The sequence below is a fragment of the Lontra canadensis genome, unplaced genomic scaffold (genome assembly GCF_010015895.1).
Source record: "Lontra canadensis isolate GAN:19392208 unplaced genomic scaffold, GSC_riverotter_1.0 scaffold69, whole genome shotgun sequence".
In the NCBI taxonomy this organism is placed as follows: domain Eukaryota; kingdom Metazoa; phylum Chordata; class Mammalia; order Carnivora; family Mustelidae; genus Lontra; species Lontra canadensis.
In genome coordinates, this window is record NW_022631063.1 from 837,391 (window position 1) to 854,887 (window position 17,497).

General features: G+C 36.3%; 1 protein-coding gene across 4 annotated transcripts in view; it reads right to left on the reverse strand.

The window, feature by feature from the left end:
• KCNH7 (potassium voltage-gated channel subfamily H member 7) overlaps positions 1–17,497 on the reverse strand; it is a 482,562-nt gene that overhangs the window by 148,569 nt on the left and 316,496 nt on the right. For all 4 annotated transcript variants that reach the window (XM_032880309.1, XM_032880308.1, XM_032880307.1 and 1 more), the window contains exon 3: positions 3,940–4,095. In XM_032880309.1, the coding sequence (XP_032736200.1) occupies positions 3,940–4,095 (156 nt within the window). The remainder of the gene's footprint in view (positions 1–3,939; positions 4,096–17,497) is intronic.

Here is a 17,497-nt window from a genome sequence, read left to right on the forward strand (position 1 = left end):
TCCAAAAACCACAGAGATCAATATATGAGACAAGTAAAAATATCCATAAACTATGCCTAAAGAGTAATTAGAGACAGAGATATCACACACTTTAATTTACATATAGGCAGGGAAATAAATTCCTAAGACCAGCAGAATTGGTTCAGGAAAGCACACTACAATAGAGTTATGCAGAAACTTAGTGAAGAAAGGGGGAGTACAAAGGTCTCCTTAGAGTGAGGGAAAAAGTATCAAATATGGTATACCCACAGAAGAAAAGAACACACTATGTAAGAAATATTGAGAGCAGATATGTGAACTGAATGGTCAGAGCACTGGTTAATAAAGAGACTATAAAAAGTGACTTGAAAAGTGCACAAGACCTCAGTTAGCAGCCTTAGAAAACATTACTTCTTTGGGGTGGGGGGTAAAGACTAGTGCTGAGGATTGAATATATTTCACTAGAAATTTAATACCAAAACAAAAGTCTCTGACAAACTAGAAATACTGCAACAACAACAATAAAACAACAACAGAAGGAGAAGGAGAAGGAAATACTGAATAAGCTCATTAAGGACCTTGTTGGTAAAAATTAGGAACTAAATAATATAATTTAAATTGACCAACTGAATGGCAGAAAACCATTCTTAGGAGTGCAAAAATAAGAATTAGAGCAGATATTATTAACTAATGGTGGAAAGGGGAGGAAAAGAGTTACAGGCTAATTTTATTCTTGTTCATACTAAATCAAAATACAGTGAGGAAAACGAGAGATTAAGGACATTATATAAAATTTTATATAAAGGCAGCTACTAGAAAAATATACAAATATTTTCAAATACCAAAACAAAAACAAAAACAGGATAAAACAAACCCAAAACCACACAGATAAAGTTTATAAAAAAACAAAGAGGGGCGCCTGGGTGGCTCAGTGGGTTAAGCCGCTGCCTTCGGCTCAGGTCATGATCTCAGGGTCCTGGGATCGAGTCCCGCATCGGGCTCTCTGCTCAGCAGAGAGCCTGCTTCTCTCTCTCTCTCTCTCTCTCTCTCTCTCTGCCTGCCTCTCTGTCTACTTGTGATCTCTCTCTGTCAAATCAATAAATAAAAAATCTTTAAAAAAAAAAACAACAAAAAAACAAAGAGAACATAACATAAAATAATGACATGCTTTAAGAGAGTATATTCAACAAAGAATATGTTAGTACTAAGAAAAAACATAATAGTTATATCAGTGAGTATAATTACCTATTTTAATTATAAATTAAAAGAGAAGTATTATTTTTTCTTATAAGAAACAAAGGAAAATCTAACTCTGGAATATATTAAAAATACAACTAAAACAAACAAAGACTAAAAAGTGGTTTAAATATGTAACAAGGAAATAGAGCTCAGAAAATCTTTTAAAAAATCATAAAAGACTACTTTGCAGAATACTACTAAAATAAATTTTTAAAATCTAATAAAAGTCTGAGAAATAAGACTTAGCAAAACTGGTACTAGTTGAGAGGGACAAGGGACAACTTGAATAGCCCAATCTCTGGAGAAAAAAGAAAGACATTTTGTCAAAAAGCTACTCCACAAATAAGTATCAGACTTGGATGATTTCACAGCGGAATCATTCTTAACTTTTAAAGATCTGATAATCCCCAAACTATTTGATAGTTCTTTAGCATGGAAAATAGAAAAGAATTTCCAAATTATTTTTGGAAGGAATTATAACATTGATACCAATACCTGATGAAATTGCACATATAAACACACACACACAAATTGCAGATCAGTCTCCCTAATGAATACTGATGTAAAAATCCTAAATTAATTTTAGATAAAGAGAATCCAACAGCGTAATAGAAAATGAAATACATCATGACCATATGTGACTCCTTTCAGAGATGTTAGTAAGACCATTAGTAAAATAGATCATAAAAATAAATAGAATAGCATACCCATTTCCACAGATGCTTAAAAGGCAATTTGCAAATTTTAACACCATTCTTAATAAATATAAGTTAATGGAAAGCCTTAAAAGTATAAAACACATACAACTCAACCCAAATGCTATCATTTGAATTAATGAAAAACACTTGCCATTCACACAAAAACCAGGAACAAGGCATGCTGTTTACTATCAATTTCTTTTTAATAATATGTTGGAGGTAATAGCTAGCACAAAAGAACAAGAGAAAACTATTAGATGTATAGGAGTTGGAAAAAAAATATAAAATAATCTCTATTTGAGATAATAAGACACTTGAAAAATTCATGAGAGTCAATGTATAAACCACTGGAAACTAAGAAAACTCACTAAGATAGTGGGATATAAAATTAACTTACTCAGAAAAAAATCACTAGCCTTAAAAATCACTAGTCTTTACCCCCCACCCCAAAGAAGTAATGTTTTCTAAGGCTGCTAACTGAGGTCTTGTGCACTTCAGTGACCTGAAGATATAATGAAAGAGAAGATCCTATTTATAATCTCAACAATAATAAAAAGTTAAATGCCAAGTAGCAAACTAAAGAGTAAGAAAACATTGTGAACACTCCTGAAAGACAAATACTAGATTTAAAAATGAAAATACATATAATATTCTTGTATAGAATGACTCAACATCATAAAGATGTTAATATTCCTCAAATTAATTTATAAACTTAATGCAAATCTAGTAAAAAAAATTTTTTTCCTTATCGAACAAGTCGTTTCTAAAGTTCATATAGGACGTTATAGCAAGAAATAACCTCAAACCCCTGAAAATTAGTGTCAAAGGGAGCATGTCACATCAAAGATTCATTGTATATTTAAAACAGTGTGATTCTGAATGATAAATAAGCTAACGAAACAGAATAGGAAGTCCAGAAATATACTCAAGCACATAAGGAAGTTTAGTATGTGATAATGGTAGCATCTCAAGGTATTGATGAAAAGGTAGATTTTCTAATAAATGATGTTAGAACAACTGGAGAGTTGTTGATAAAATGATAAATTAAACATATACCTTGCTAAACCAAGGTATGCGTGTGTGTGTGTGTGTGTGTGTGTATGTATATATACCGATATAAACCAAGCTAAACTTAAAATGTAACAGGGATTCTAAAGCTATACAAGTTCTAAGGAAATAATTTTTACAACCTTGGAATGGTAATAGTGACTCAAAAATTCAGGATCAACAAAGGAAATGCTTGATAAATTTAGCTGCACTATAAACAAACAAACAACAACAAAATCTTTGCATGACAAAAATCAGGAAAAAGACAAAAAAATATTTGCTGGGAAGAGATGTGCCACTGATTTTAGCATTTGAAAAAAAAAAGACAAAAAAAATGTATGTAAGAAATGGACAGTTGATAGAAAAAGAAATGTCCTAGTGCTTAAATATCTGAACCTCATTCATAATAAAAGAAATGTAAACTAGAACTAACTTAGGTACTGCTTCTCACCTATCATAATAACAATTATCGAGAAGACTGACTCATTCTGTTAGCATGGCTTTGGCAGAAAGATCTATTACATTGTTGATGGCAGTGTAAAATGGTTCAAACTCTAGGGAGGGGAGTTTAGTAGTATTCTAAAAAATTGCATATACATTTACCTTTTGACCCAGAAATCCCACTTATCGACTCTTCCCCTGAAAATAATTTTCCTAAAATATACATACAGGTACTCAATTCATTCTGGCATTGTTTGTAATGCCCCAAATTTGGAAACAACATTTAGGTTCATGTAGGGGACTGGATTAACAACAGTATAACCAAGTCAAATGGCTGTAAAAGCAACTGATCAATTCTGTAAGGCATCAAAGGGTAATGACAGCTATGGTTTTTTTAAATTACAAAATTATTTTACTTATAATGGAAATGTATTTTGAAAACACACTCAAATGAAGAACATATTAAAATTACTAGTAGCAGTAATATCAGTAGCAGAATATTAACAGCATTATGTACATGTTGCCTTTTACTTACGGTTTACAGTTTTGACTGGTAATATTGGGTTTACCCTCTCTGGGGAGGCAGCGTTTTCTTCATCTGTCACATATTCAAAATTAATGATGAACATCATAGCCACGCCCTCTTGGTTTTTCACTGGAATTATGTGAGTGTTACAAATGAAAGTGGACCCTAAGGAGATGAAAAATGAATGTTAGGTCAATATTAGTAATATTAAAATTATAATAAACCTTTAGAATTTTCTATCATAAATAACTATTAAAATTTAAGAAAAATAATTTGACTTTTATTTCATATTTCATTGCACGTATATTTACATGAAAATGTACAAATTTTGCCTTAAAGACCTTAAAGGCAAATTTGGGTACTTCCTTATGGAAAAACAACATCAAATCTCATTTGTCTCCACACCTACCATTGTAATAGTATAGGGGGAAAAGCATATTCTTTAACTTTGTAGAAAAATTCAGGCTTCTTAGATATGTTTTGATTAATTCTGAATTTGTATAAAACATAGCTATCTGAACAGAAAGATAACTCATTTGTGTCATCTTGATTTTAGTGCTAAATTATTTCTTTTTTTTTCTTTTAATTTCCTGGATATAAAATAGTAAGTTATTGACTCTGTATATATTCCAATACTTCTTTTCTTTTTATCTGCAAAATTCACAATGCCCAAATTATAATGATTTTATTTGGTATGTAATCTGTTAGAAAATAAGAACAATATCTTGTATATATTACTGTGTTAATTTAATTCCTTAACCGAAAAGATGATATTCTTTTTAAAGCACAATTGTGGGGCTAATAAGATATATTTTATTAGGCTTTTCTGGAAATGAGAAGAACAAAAGGATGACTTGGTTTACAATTAACTACTGTCATCCATCCTCTAACAGAAAATCCAAGATCCAAGATTTAGAGAATTCTGTCAAGATGTTGATTTCTTTTAAATCAATTGATTTCTGCTAACTTCTTGAACCTGATTTCTAGAACTAAGTATTTCCTTAAAGTAGCTTACATCTTTACCCTCTGGATATTTCTTTTTTTTTAGTCATGGTAATGGAAACCTCAGGTTAGGGATTTGTTTGGGTTTAAAAGTATTTTATTTTTAAAATGCAAAACTTCAGGAAAAGTTCTCAAGTATTCAGACAATAAAGCATTTTTTAACTTTTTTTTTGACTAGCTGGAACCATTGTCAATCTTGAGGAAAATGGTGGTTCAGTGCAGAGAGAGGAGCAGGTTGGGAGCAAGCTGGACCTGGTACAGAGGGAGCTGTGAGAAAGTGAGAGATCAGGAGCCTGAGACCAGGGGCATTGTCAAATAACAGAAGAATGTAGTTGGAAGCCCAACATACCTAAGACCAGTGGATACTAGTATTCCAAAATTGTGTCCTATGCATGTTATAACTATTAAAAACAAAGTAAGTGTGAGAAAATTCTTTCCTCTTTTCTCATCCCTAAAACCTCGCTCCTACTGCCAGAGCTGAGAACAAAGACTATTGCTAGTATTACTATAGACTGAGACATCACAGGTGGAAGAGCTTTTGAGGGTGGGCCTAGAGATCTACTTACTATTTATAAAATTGTTTGTATGAGTGAACATGTTCTAATTTCTAAGGAACTGACTTAGAAAAACACTTTAGAACATGGACTCTTGGTAAGTTGGGGATGTCTATGTGCTAGTTATGATTCAGATTTTTAAATGTCAATAGCCTGCCAGATTTGACATGTAGAAGACCTTATTTATAATTAATCTCGTATTTTCTATAAATACGGCCATGGTTTTACAGATGTTGAAAAATATTTCTTAAGAATGACATGCTGCACCTTCACAGTCTTCAGCTATATCTTCGATTCATTTAATAAAATAGTTAGCTAGAAGACTTGTCATAGTTTCCATGGTAACAAACGGGATGACTTTAGTAAACAGAAAATAAGCAATTTAAGACTGTTCCATTAGAACTAAAAAAAGAATTGCTTCAGGCCAGGCATTACAATACAAACTGGCTAAACAGAGAGACTGAGAAGATGCTAGAAATAGCCATTGTGTATTCTGCTAATGAACCAAAATACATATTGATTTAACCACTTAAAATGACATTTCTTGGATCATTTAGAATATCATTGTGAATTCACAGATTTGTTACTTAGCAGTTTCAAATCTTCCAACAATTGAAGTGTATTGCTGATTGTGCCACAAAATATAAAGCACAGATTTTTAAGAAATCAATAAATAAAAGATGTGGGAATAGAGACCTAATAGGTTGGTAATAGAACACAGTAATTTTGCTTCTGGTAATAGGGGAAAAATCACGTATTGCCATACTAATGCTTGTAAATTTACTGGCTAGTGCTAAAAACCATAAAACTATAGTGCTTTATAAAAAAGTTCAGTTACACGCATTGTCTCCATAGCATATTGAATATATGTAATTAATCTGGGATTTACTGCCCACTAGCATTGTTTCCTGTGTGTTTCTATTAAGCAATATATCTCTTCTGAAGTCAACTGAAAATTCACATTTACATTTTTTTCTCTTTTAGTTTTTGGATTTAATGTCTCCATCAATCTTGCAAAGCATCCTGGAAAGCAGATATTGAAAGGAGATACATGGAATTTAGAAGAGAAGGAGAATCAAATACATTTTATAGAGCAAAAACATTTTAGCTTGCATCATTCGCAAACTCCCAAGTTCTGTCAAGTTATTACTTTTGTAAAGTAACATTGTTTTGAGAAGACATTACTGTGTGCTCCTAAATACTGTTCTTGAATGCAACATTGGGAGAAAGAGAAATGGAAATACGATCCAGCAAACACGAATCTAGCAATGAAGAAAAAACCAGACACACTCAATAATATGTAAATTAGAGAACAAAACCAATCTAGAAAGAAAAAGTTCAAGCACCTTGTTAAAATGAATCAGTATTCAAATGGAATTAATAGTGTTTGTTAAGAAGCTTATTTACAGTAAGATTATCTAATAATTTTGTAATTATACATGCAATTATACAAATATTAGTTAAACCCAGGTTCATTTCCATGTTTTGTCTCCTGAGTAAAAACATTCTCAAAACCAGGAAAAGCTGCTTAGGAGAATAATGCTCATTATAATAAAATGTCTAGCATGTTAATTTTTAACTGTGGCCATACAGCAAGCAAACTCAAGTAATCTGAATAATTTTTGTTTTATTAATAAATTGGTGGTATATTCCTAGCTTTCTCATTTAAAAATGAAAGACCAGGACTCCTCCCTTTGAGCTACTTTAAAGATGTTTTATTCTACTGTTTTTTTTTAAATATTTTATTTATTTATTTGACAGAGAGAGCACACACAGTGGGAGCTGCAGGCAGAGGGAGAAGGAGAAGCAGGCTCCACACGAAGCAAGGAGCCCAATGGGGGCTTGATCCCAAGACCCTGAGGTCATGACCTGAGCTGAAGGCAGGCACTTACTCAACTGAGACACCCAAGCATTCTATTCTACTGTTTGTATTCACAGGGCATACAATAATAAAATCAATAAATGTGTATAATAAAATCAATAAATGTGTATAATAAAATCAATAAATGTGTATTGAGCACCTAGTGTTGGGTCACACACTGGTCTGGGTTCCCAAGTAGTGATGAGAAAAACAGCAATAAAAAAACAAAGCTTCTGCTCTTATGGAACTTATATCATCATAATATATAAATGAATAGACACCTAATATATGAAATAAAAATAAGTACAATGAAGGAAAAGAGAGCAGAATAAGATGATAGATCATAATAGTAGTAAGGGAATGCATTTCTTTTGAAATGACATGTAAGCGAAGACATAAAAGAAGCAATGGAGTTCACTGTGTGGTCCATGGATAGAGTGCAGCTGTCAGAGAAAACTGCAAGTACAAAAGTCTTTAGTTAAAAGCAGGGTTGTAAGCTCAAGGAACAATGTGGAAGCCAGTGTAGCTAGTGCAGTATGTTGGTTGTTGGGTAGGATGTGGTTGAAAAGTAGGTAAGGTTGTAGGAGGAGTAGGGAACCACACCATGTAGAAGACTCATGCATGGATTTGGAACTTTCTTCTCAGTTACACAAGAAGGGTTTTGTGCAGAGGCTGACATGACTTGACTTAAAACTACCCCTCTGACTTCTGTGTGAAAAATAGCTTGGGATACCAGCACAAAAGCAGGGAAGCCAGTAGGAAAATATCACACTAATACTGACAAGCAGTAAGAGTATCTGGACCAGGGTGGTGCTGAAGATGGTGAGAAAAGATCTGTTTGAGATGGTTTTCAAGGTAGGGATTATAGGGCTTGCTGGTGTAATACATGGCATGTGAGGGAATGAGAGGGGTCACAAACAAGTCCAATCTTGGAGGTTGAGAAACTGGAAGAATGGAGATGCTCATTTATTAAAATGGGGAGGACTGTGGAAAGAGGTGGTTCTGGGAATTGTGTAAATCTATAGGTTTGGGTTATGTTAGGTCTGTGGTTGCTTATTAGATATCTAAATGCAGATGTCTAGAAGGCAGTTGGGTATAGGACACTGCAGTTTGGTTCAGGGATTGATCCAAGCCAGACGTATGAACTTAGAGTAATTAGGAAATGGATTATATTTAAAAATAGTACAAGGTCATCTAGGGAACAAATAGAGAAGTTGGATTTTTGAGCCAAACATTAAGGGACTACAACATCAAAGAAGGGAAGATGGAAAACCAAAGAACATTGTAGAGGAGACATAGAAGTGGGAAGAAAATTCAGAGTTTCTCTTCTTTCCTAAGAGAAGGAAGTATTGCAAGAGGAGGGCATGAATGAACTACAAAAACTTGCTAATAGGCTCAGTGAGGGCTAAGAAAAGATCAAGTCAAGGGTAACTTCTTTTAGTAGATTAGGTAGATTAGGGGCTAGGAAATTGTTTGGAATACATGTAAGAATGAAGAAGAATAGGAGTGTACAGTGGGTACCTGGCTGGCTCAGTTGGTAGAGCAGGTGACTCTTGATCTCAGGGTTGTGAGCTCAAGGTCTAGATTGACTGTAGAGCTTACTTTAAAATAAATTCTTAAAAAAAAAAAAGAACAGAAGTGTACAGGAAAGTCTTTTGAGGTGCTTTACTAAAAAGGTGATCAGAAACTGGGCTGGTAACTAGAAAAGATTTTGAAGTGATTAGACATTAGATTTTTTTAGGTTGAGGGACACTACAGCATATTTATATACAAATGGAATTAATGTGTTTATTGATTACATTTCAAATTTTTGTTGCATAACAAAATTCAGTATTCGGTCCCACCATTTGGTAAGGTTAGTAAAAGTCTAACAGTAATTTACAAGACAGTAATTTTCTAATTTTCATTTCCTTAGTCAAGTGCAACTCGACTTTAGTGTTAATTAATTTTCCATGTTTTTGAACCTGTAGAAAATAGTTTATAATCTATTGCTTGAGAGTATCACTCTCTAATCAGAGTGTCTGAATCTCAATCCTGGCTCCATCCTTTAACTGCTGAGTAAACCTTGGATGATTTTAGAAATGCCACAGCAACTCAGTTTACTCTTCTGTACAATGAAGGGGATTCTTACTTCATAGAATTGTTCTGGGGACCAAATGAATTAATACCTGTGTACTGTGATATTAGAATAGAATTCTCCCTTTCTCAATTTTCACTCATGTGATATGCTAATAACTATCAAGAAACTAAAGTGAGAACAATGTCTTTTCAATTCACACATGCAGCTTATGAAGGAAATAGCTACAGAGCCTTTATATCCAGGATGTTAGAACAGATAGCGAGAGGAGAGTGGTGAGAGGATTGGGGAAGAGATCTCTTTGGAGAGGACTGGCCCATTGCTGCGAGCTTCTCTCCTTCCACTCACAAGAGCTATCACTTTCCAAGGCCAGGCCTAATGAAGGGATTTTAAAGGCCCCCTCTAGGACCTTTGAAATATGTTTTCCGAAGATGAGAGACATGGAGAATTGGTATTTGAAAGCTATGTGGATGAATGGTAGGCCATAGTGGGAACTCAACCATGAGGGTGTAGAGGGCCGAAAAGGAACAACCTCTCAATTTCTGTGGCAGAGAAAATGGGAATAATTATTGGGACAGGCAGGTATAACCAAGTATTGGCAGAAGGGCCTCATGGTCAAGTCTTCTGGACCAGGAGTGGGCACAGGGTCCTCCAGGGATGGGGATGAAGGAACTGCAGAGGAAGAGAGAGATAACAAACTACCAGACACTGGAGGCCAAGGAGGAAATAGGCAAGAAACTCCAGAGTGCAGGGATAGAACCAGCAGGGGAAGGAACCTGAAGGGAAGCAGAGTCCTGCAAGAGTTCTGAAGAGCCTATCTAGGAAAGACAGTGTCAGCTCTGCCCTTTGGCCAGATCCAGAGAAGGCAAATACAACAGCCAAGTATGGACTGTCCTGCTCTATAATCCTTCTGCCTTCAGTGTCCACAATAGCCAAACTATAGAAAGAACCTAGATGTCCATCAACAGATGAATGGATAAAGAAGATGTGGTATATATAGACAATGGAATACTATGCTGCCATCAAAAGAAATGAAATCTGGCCATTTGCGATGACGTGGATGGAACTAGAGGGTACTATGCTTAGTGAAATAAGTCAATCACAGAAAGGCAATTATCATATGATCTCCCTGATATGAGGAAGTTGAAAGGCAACGTGGGGGGCTTGAGGGGTAGGAAAAGAATAAATGAAACAAGATGGGATTGGGAGGGAGACAAACCATAAAAGACTCTTAATCTCACAAAACAAACTGAAGGTTGCCAGGGGGAGGGGGGTAGGAAGAGGGTGGTGGGGTTTTGGACATTTGGACCTATGAGCTATGAAGTGTGTAAACCTGGCGATTCACCGACCTGTACCCCTGGAGCTAATAATACATTATATGTTAATAAAAAAAAAAATAAAAAACAAAGAAACTAAAATATAAATAATCTTTCTAAGTTTTTATCTTCTACTTGGAGGGAAACAAAGAGCAACTAGAGTGTGGGAAGAGGGTAATGGTAAGAGGTTGAAGCTGACTTTCCATTGCATTCTGACCTGAAGCTGGTTGAGAGTTGAAATTTTAAAGCCAAATCACCATCCAAGGACAGGGATCAATTACTCTAGTGAATAAGGTTAAATGGGATGATGAAAAACAAAAGCTGCATTTTGTTCACAATCCAAGCTTTACACTGATCGATAAAACTCATATACATGTAAAGCTCTTAGAATAGAACCTGGCATGGAGCAAAATTCAACAAGGTGAGCCATCATTTTTGACTCTTATTAGAGGATCTCCAGAGAGATCTCCAGTTAACTTTCAAGGCTCTCTGTGTAAATTTCCTCCAACCTTTTGTCATTCTGGAAACCAAAAGCTACACTATTTGTATCTTGGGGCACCAAGTGGAGATTATTTTTCTCTGCGCTGACTGGTTTAGTGAATGCCTGAAAGTTTGTGATATCCTATTTTCTGGTAAACTAGGGGACACTTTGGTGTTTAAAAAATACCTTTAGAGACCTGCCTTAGAGGAAAAACAAAAGATCGCAGCCTCAGGATACACAGGCCTCATCAAAGAGGCAGCATTGTTATCTTGAGTTGAAAAACCTTTTAGAAAAGCAGAGGGGATCATTGCACTTCCTAGAAAAAGAGAGCAACCCAGGCACAGACGAATTCAGGTGGAATCAAGGGGAGGCAAAAATAGGAAACAAGTCAAATTTGTACTTGGCTTTTCTGAATCTAATGTTTCCTTTTATTTCTTTCAGCACTTCTTACATCTTCTTCTGCTCTCTCCAGGCCTCCAAGGTGAAATATGATGCACTTGCTCTTATCAAGGAGGAGCATCATGAAATATATTAATTTCACATAAGATTGTTAAGGACATAATGGATTACTAGTCTTAGGAAATTAATTTTTAAAGGAGAATAGTGAAAAACAACACTTAACTCAAGATGAACTCCAATGTAGCCTCCATGTAAAAGAAATATTTTGGTTGTATAGATAAGACCATCCAGATATCTCTCAACTCACACCATATATGTAATTGCCTGCTGATATCGATATCACTGTAGAACAGAAGACCATAATGGAGTCCCAAAACAGAACTAGAAGAAATTTCTATGACTGGAGAGTTCATGGGCCATTGTTTAGCCATTTAATTATTTTCAGCAGATGTTTTCCCATTGTTGATAAGAAGAGCAAATACATAGGACTTCATTTGTACTCATAATCCACTTTGAGAATGCATCCCTAGGTTTGAAGAATAACTGAGCTGTGAAAATGTTCTATTTATAGCTCATTTATAACCAGACTGTAAGCTCCCCAAAGACAAGATGTTATCAGTCCATGCACACAAGCCTCAACATATTACAGGAGTTCAGTGAATATTTGCTGGCTACTTTTCTTTCTTCCTGATAGTGAGTTGTTTGTGAAAAGCTGCCCACAGGAGATGACCCTTGAGCTAGGCCAGAGCAGCATTTGTGACTGTGGTGGGTAGTGGCCTACAGTCTTAAGAAGATGGATTTGAGTTATAAAGAGAGACGTAGGTTCTAAACTTGATGAGTTATTTCATTTCTCTTTGTCTTGTCTTGACTTTTTCTTGCACATTCAGAACACCTATACTTCTCTTTTAAAGTTGAAGCACGAAATGAGAGGATGCATTTAGAGTTCGGTGCCTAGCATAGAGTAGGTACTCACAAATGGTAGCTTATGGGAATGTAATTTTTTAATACATTTTAGTAGGTGTAGAAACTGAATATACCTAAAGTGTTACTCTTATAAGAGGCCAGGGAATGTGGGGCTTGAGCTTTTCAGGCTGAGTAGGAGTAAACTTGGAAAAGAAGGAAGTTTCATGGAAAAGAAACATGCACAATTCAAACCAATTTCACTCTAACAACTAATTATTCAGAAACCACTGTGTGCCAGGCACTGTTCTAGGTGCTACAGGTTCAACAAAGAACAAAACTTAGCTAAATCCCCTCATGTAGTCTATGATCTAGTGGAGTTGGGGGAGACAGAAATAAGTCAGTAAAATACAGAATAGATTGAAGGGTGATAGTATCATTGAACACCAGAGAGAAAATAAAGAAAGGGATAGTGAGAGCTGCGAATAGGGAAAAGTCTGTAACTTTTAGTAGAGTAGGAAAGGCCTCCCTAAGAAGGTTACGTCTGAGTAAAGAACTCATGATGAAGTTGAGAAGTGAATCATGAGGGTGTCTGGGGAAAGAGGTAACAACACATGTGAAAGCCCTGCCTGGTGTGGGGCTGAATTACATCTTCTAAAATTCATACACTGAAGCCCTAACCCCAGTGTGACTGTATTTGGAGACAGGACTTACAAGGAGGTAATTATGGTTAAATGAGGTCATAACGGTGTGGCCCTAATCCAAAAGGACTAGTGTCCTTGTAAGAAGAAGAAGAGATACTAAGAGTGTGTGTACAGAGAGGAAAAGCCATGTGAGGAACCAATGAGAAGATAGCCCTCTGTAAGTCAAGTAGAGAGTTTTCACCAGGGACTAACCCTGCCAGCACCTCGATCTTGGACTTTGAGCCTCAAGAACTGTGAGAAAATGTATTTCTATAATTCAAACCACCCAGTCTGTAGTACTTTTTTATGGTGGCCTGAGCTTATTACGATAGGCCCCGAGGCTGAGGAGCAGACGGTCAGTGTGGCTAAAACCTATTAAGCTGAGGGGAAAGTGGTGAGAGATCCAGGGCTGAGCAACAACAGAGCAGGAAGAGGGGAGAGCAGCAGAAGAACAAACCCCCTGTGGGCACTGTAATGCCTTCCACCGACAAAGGGAAGCCACTGAATGGATTTAAAAAAAGGGAAGTGATAGCTTCTGGCTGCTGTAAAGACATGGACACATGAAGCACTTAGTTTGCTAAGCAACTTGATCTGAACAGACTAATAGTATACCAGGACCTATCACATGGAATGGGAAGTGATGGAGGAGGCTTTGAGGGGTAGAAGGTTGTTGCGAAAGTCTTCAATGTTCCTGGAATTCAGTCTTTTGAGGTTGTGGGTACAGTGAATTGTTTTAATCCTGAGAGTATCTTCAAAAGTAGTATTTTAGTACACACTTTGGATGTGGGCTGTTTTAGGTACTGGTGATGCCTTAGGGAAGAGAAAGAAGTTCAAAAGATGTAGATGCTATTTATTTGAAGAGACAGAAGGTACACTTAGAAAAACTATTTATTGGGGCGCCTGGGTGGCTCAGTCATCAAGCAGCTGCCTTCAGCTCAGGTCATGATCCCAGGTCCTGGAATCGAGCCCTGCATCAAGCCCCACATCGGGCTCCCTGCTCGGTAGGGAGCCTATTCTCCCTCTCCCACTCCCCCTGCTTGTGCAACATCTCTCGCTGTTGTCTCTCTCTGTCAAATGAATAAATAAAAATCTTAAAAAACAAAAACAAACAAAAAAAACTATCAACAAGAATAATGGAATAGCCTATGGTTTAGCAGGCCTTATGGTTTTGGTCAAATGTTTACTGGGAGGCAAATATTCCAATACTTGCGTATTTCTCTTATTTCCCCAATCACATGGTTACATCTGAAGGAAGCTGACTAAGTGAAAGCAAGTTGGAGGAAGTCATGTGAGCTAAGAAAGACATTTTATACAGAACCATTATTAACAAAAAGACTGAGCTGACAGAAATTTGGCAGTGCATCTAACAATACATTAGGTATAAAAAAAGAAACAACATAATAATTACCAACACATACAGTTTTAGCATCACAATCAGAGATATAATGAAATCATAACAATTATGAACATACTTAGATAGTTGATGAAGTTGACAGAGTAACATGGGACTAGCAGTACCTTTGCAGAATATCCAGGAAGGATTATATAGATGCCTTTCATTCGAAAAATGAAGAACTAGCCCAATTTACACAATGCTCTTGTCACATTCACATTCTTGGTGGTAGTATTAGCACTGTCTGAGATGTCAACAGCATGAATAATTTATTTTTAATGGTTTCTAATTTTAGACAATTTTAAACATTCAGAAAATGCTGAGGCAATGCCAGTGAGTAGTAAATTTCTTGGATAGGGAGCACTGTGGAGCCCCTAGAACTGGAATAACCCAGCTCTACTGGTATTCATGGGGTGGCCTTGGGCAGGTTACTTTCAACTCCTTATGGAGATTCAGTAATGAACTGATTACCTTGATCCCTTGACTTTGGATAATAAAATGCATCAAATGGCCATTGGAATGGGGTAGGAGCTTAGTAATTTAATTATCTACTATCTTTAGTATCTACTACCTTTAATTATCTACTGTCTTAAAATATGTCTCCTTAATTTTGAAGTGACAAGGCCCTTGGGTTGATTTCCTATGTTTCTCTTGACCCTATAAACTATATTATTGCCTCTAAAAAGAAAACTACAGACCAGGTAACTAGCAAAAACAGCTCAGCCTATTTGGGCAAGCCCCACAGTCAGTGGAATTTGGTATATAGCAGGAATGTGTGAAACAATCTTTAATTCTGGGTTTGCTCTAGGAGTACCATAATTAGTATTTGAAAGCACATGTTAGGAGGAAGGGTAATAATAACAGCTAACATTTATTGGATGCCAGCCACCATTTTAATGTCTTTATATGCATTAATATCACTTGCATTTTTACAAATGATGATGGCACCATTATCATCCCTATCATGTAGATGAAAAGTAAGCCATGCATATTTTCTTTTTCCTTGATCTTGGGGCACTCCTTCCCCTCACCGTGACTGGGGAGGAATACTTGGATTCCAATTCCTTCATCAGACTAAGACCCTGAATTCCGTGATTTTTAAATCAGGTGTGTTCTAAGAGATTTTTATCTTTCATAAGTAATGGCCTGAACTAAAACTCTTTCTTCCTTTTTCCCCCAGTCTTGCACATTTCTGCAGCACTCCAGATCAGGCAGACTTCCTTTCTCCTGCCACAGGAGAGGCAGTAAATTGCCATGCGTTTGCTGGGACTGCCTCAGCCCGGCATTTCATTTACTCCATTCAGTCCTATACTGCCTCATGCCCTTTCCACTGCTTTTCCTTTCCTATCAGCCTAGGCTTTCTAGGAGTAAGGGTGTTCTACTCTGCTTCCTCAGTCTCCCTATATTATCTTACTACTGCTGTTAGCAACTACATAATTAAGTCATGACTACTATTTTCTGAATGATTTCTATGTGCCATGTGTTTCTCATGAGAAAATGTTACCTTAGAGAAGTTTCTGAAGTAGGTAGTAGAATCAGGTTGGAACTCTGAACTTTCCAGCTTTTACTCTTTCTCCTACGTCAGTGTTTCCCATAGAGTGAGATGTTAATAGGGGTTATTGGAAAAGTGTTTTTTTATAATCAATCCAGTTTGGGAAGTGTCCTCTTAGAGGAGATGCTCGGGGTACATTATAGCATTAGAAATTTTGAGAAGCGCTGCAAAAATAAGCATGTTTACTTTGTTCAATCCAGCACATCTCAAATTTATTTGACTCTGAAGTACTAGAGAAATTTGCAATAATATGGGGCGCCTGGGTGGCTCAGTGGGTTAAGCCTCTGCCTTCAGCTCAGGTCATGATCCCAGGGTCCTGGAATCGAGCCCCACATCAGGCTCTCTGCTCCGCAGGGAGCCTGCCTCCACCTCTCTCTCTGCCTGCCTCTCTGCCTACTTGTGATCTCTGTCTGTCAAATAAATAAATAAAATCTTAAAAAAATTGCAATAATATGTAGCTCCTTGCAAAGCCATTGGAAAACACTGAATTGTGTCACACTTCCTATCTGTTTCAAAGACTCCCTTCTGAGAGGGAGGAAAGTATATACCATAGCTGTTTATAGGAGAGGAAGAAACTGCAGAAAACACAAGGCTGAGGCAGGAGGGGAAAGAGATTTGCAAAGGCCAGTGTCACCTACTTAATGTATTTTGCTTGGTATTGGTCCTGATCTGAGCGTTCTGAAGTCCCGCCAAAACAGCATTGTCATGTTTGATCACGAATCTTGTGGTGATGATTTCCCCATAGCCTAGCTCTAAGTTGAAAGGTTATCACTAAATATGAGAAATATTTCATATCCTATGTCCTACTACTTAACAGAGATTAGGTTTTATAGTGTAAAAACCCTAATTCAGTAATTCATTGGTATTCTGCACCAGAAATCACATGAGATAACTCTGATATCTGCAAGGAAATATTTTCACTGTGTTTCCTTAGGAGTCATTCCTCCTCATTTTCAAAATATGGGGATATGAAACTTATAATTATTTGTTTACTCTCACTCTTTCCTATTGACACATTTTCTGTTAACATTTATGCTCAGGTGTTAGGTTGTTTTCATACTTATAAGCTTGATTATTGAAAAAAAACCAATTTCAACTATTTTTCTATTTTCTTTATGAACCACTAATAAATTATTTGGGATATTGAAATTAGAAAGGTAAAACTCCTACATCTTGTCTGGCTAGTAAATAAGATCGTGTCTTGAGATGTGCTATTATGATTATCCACTGCCCAGTCTTGGTTCTTGTTTCATTTTGGAGCTGTTTGGATTGAATTAGTATCTTGGTATTAATAAGTGTTAGAACAAGCTGAGGCTGACTTACAGTGCTGTATTCAATATCCAAGCAAG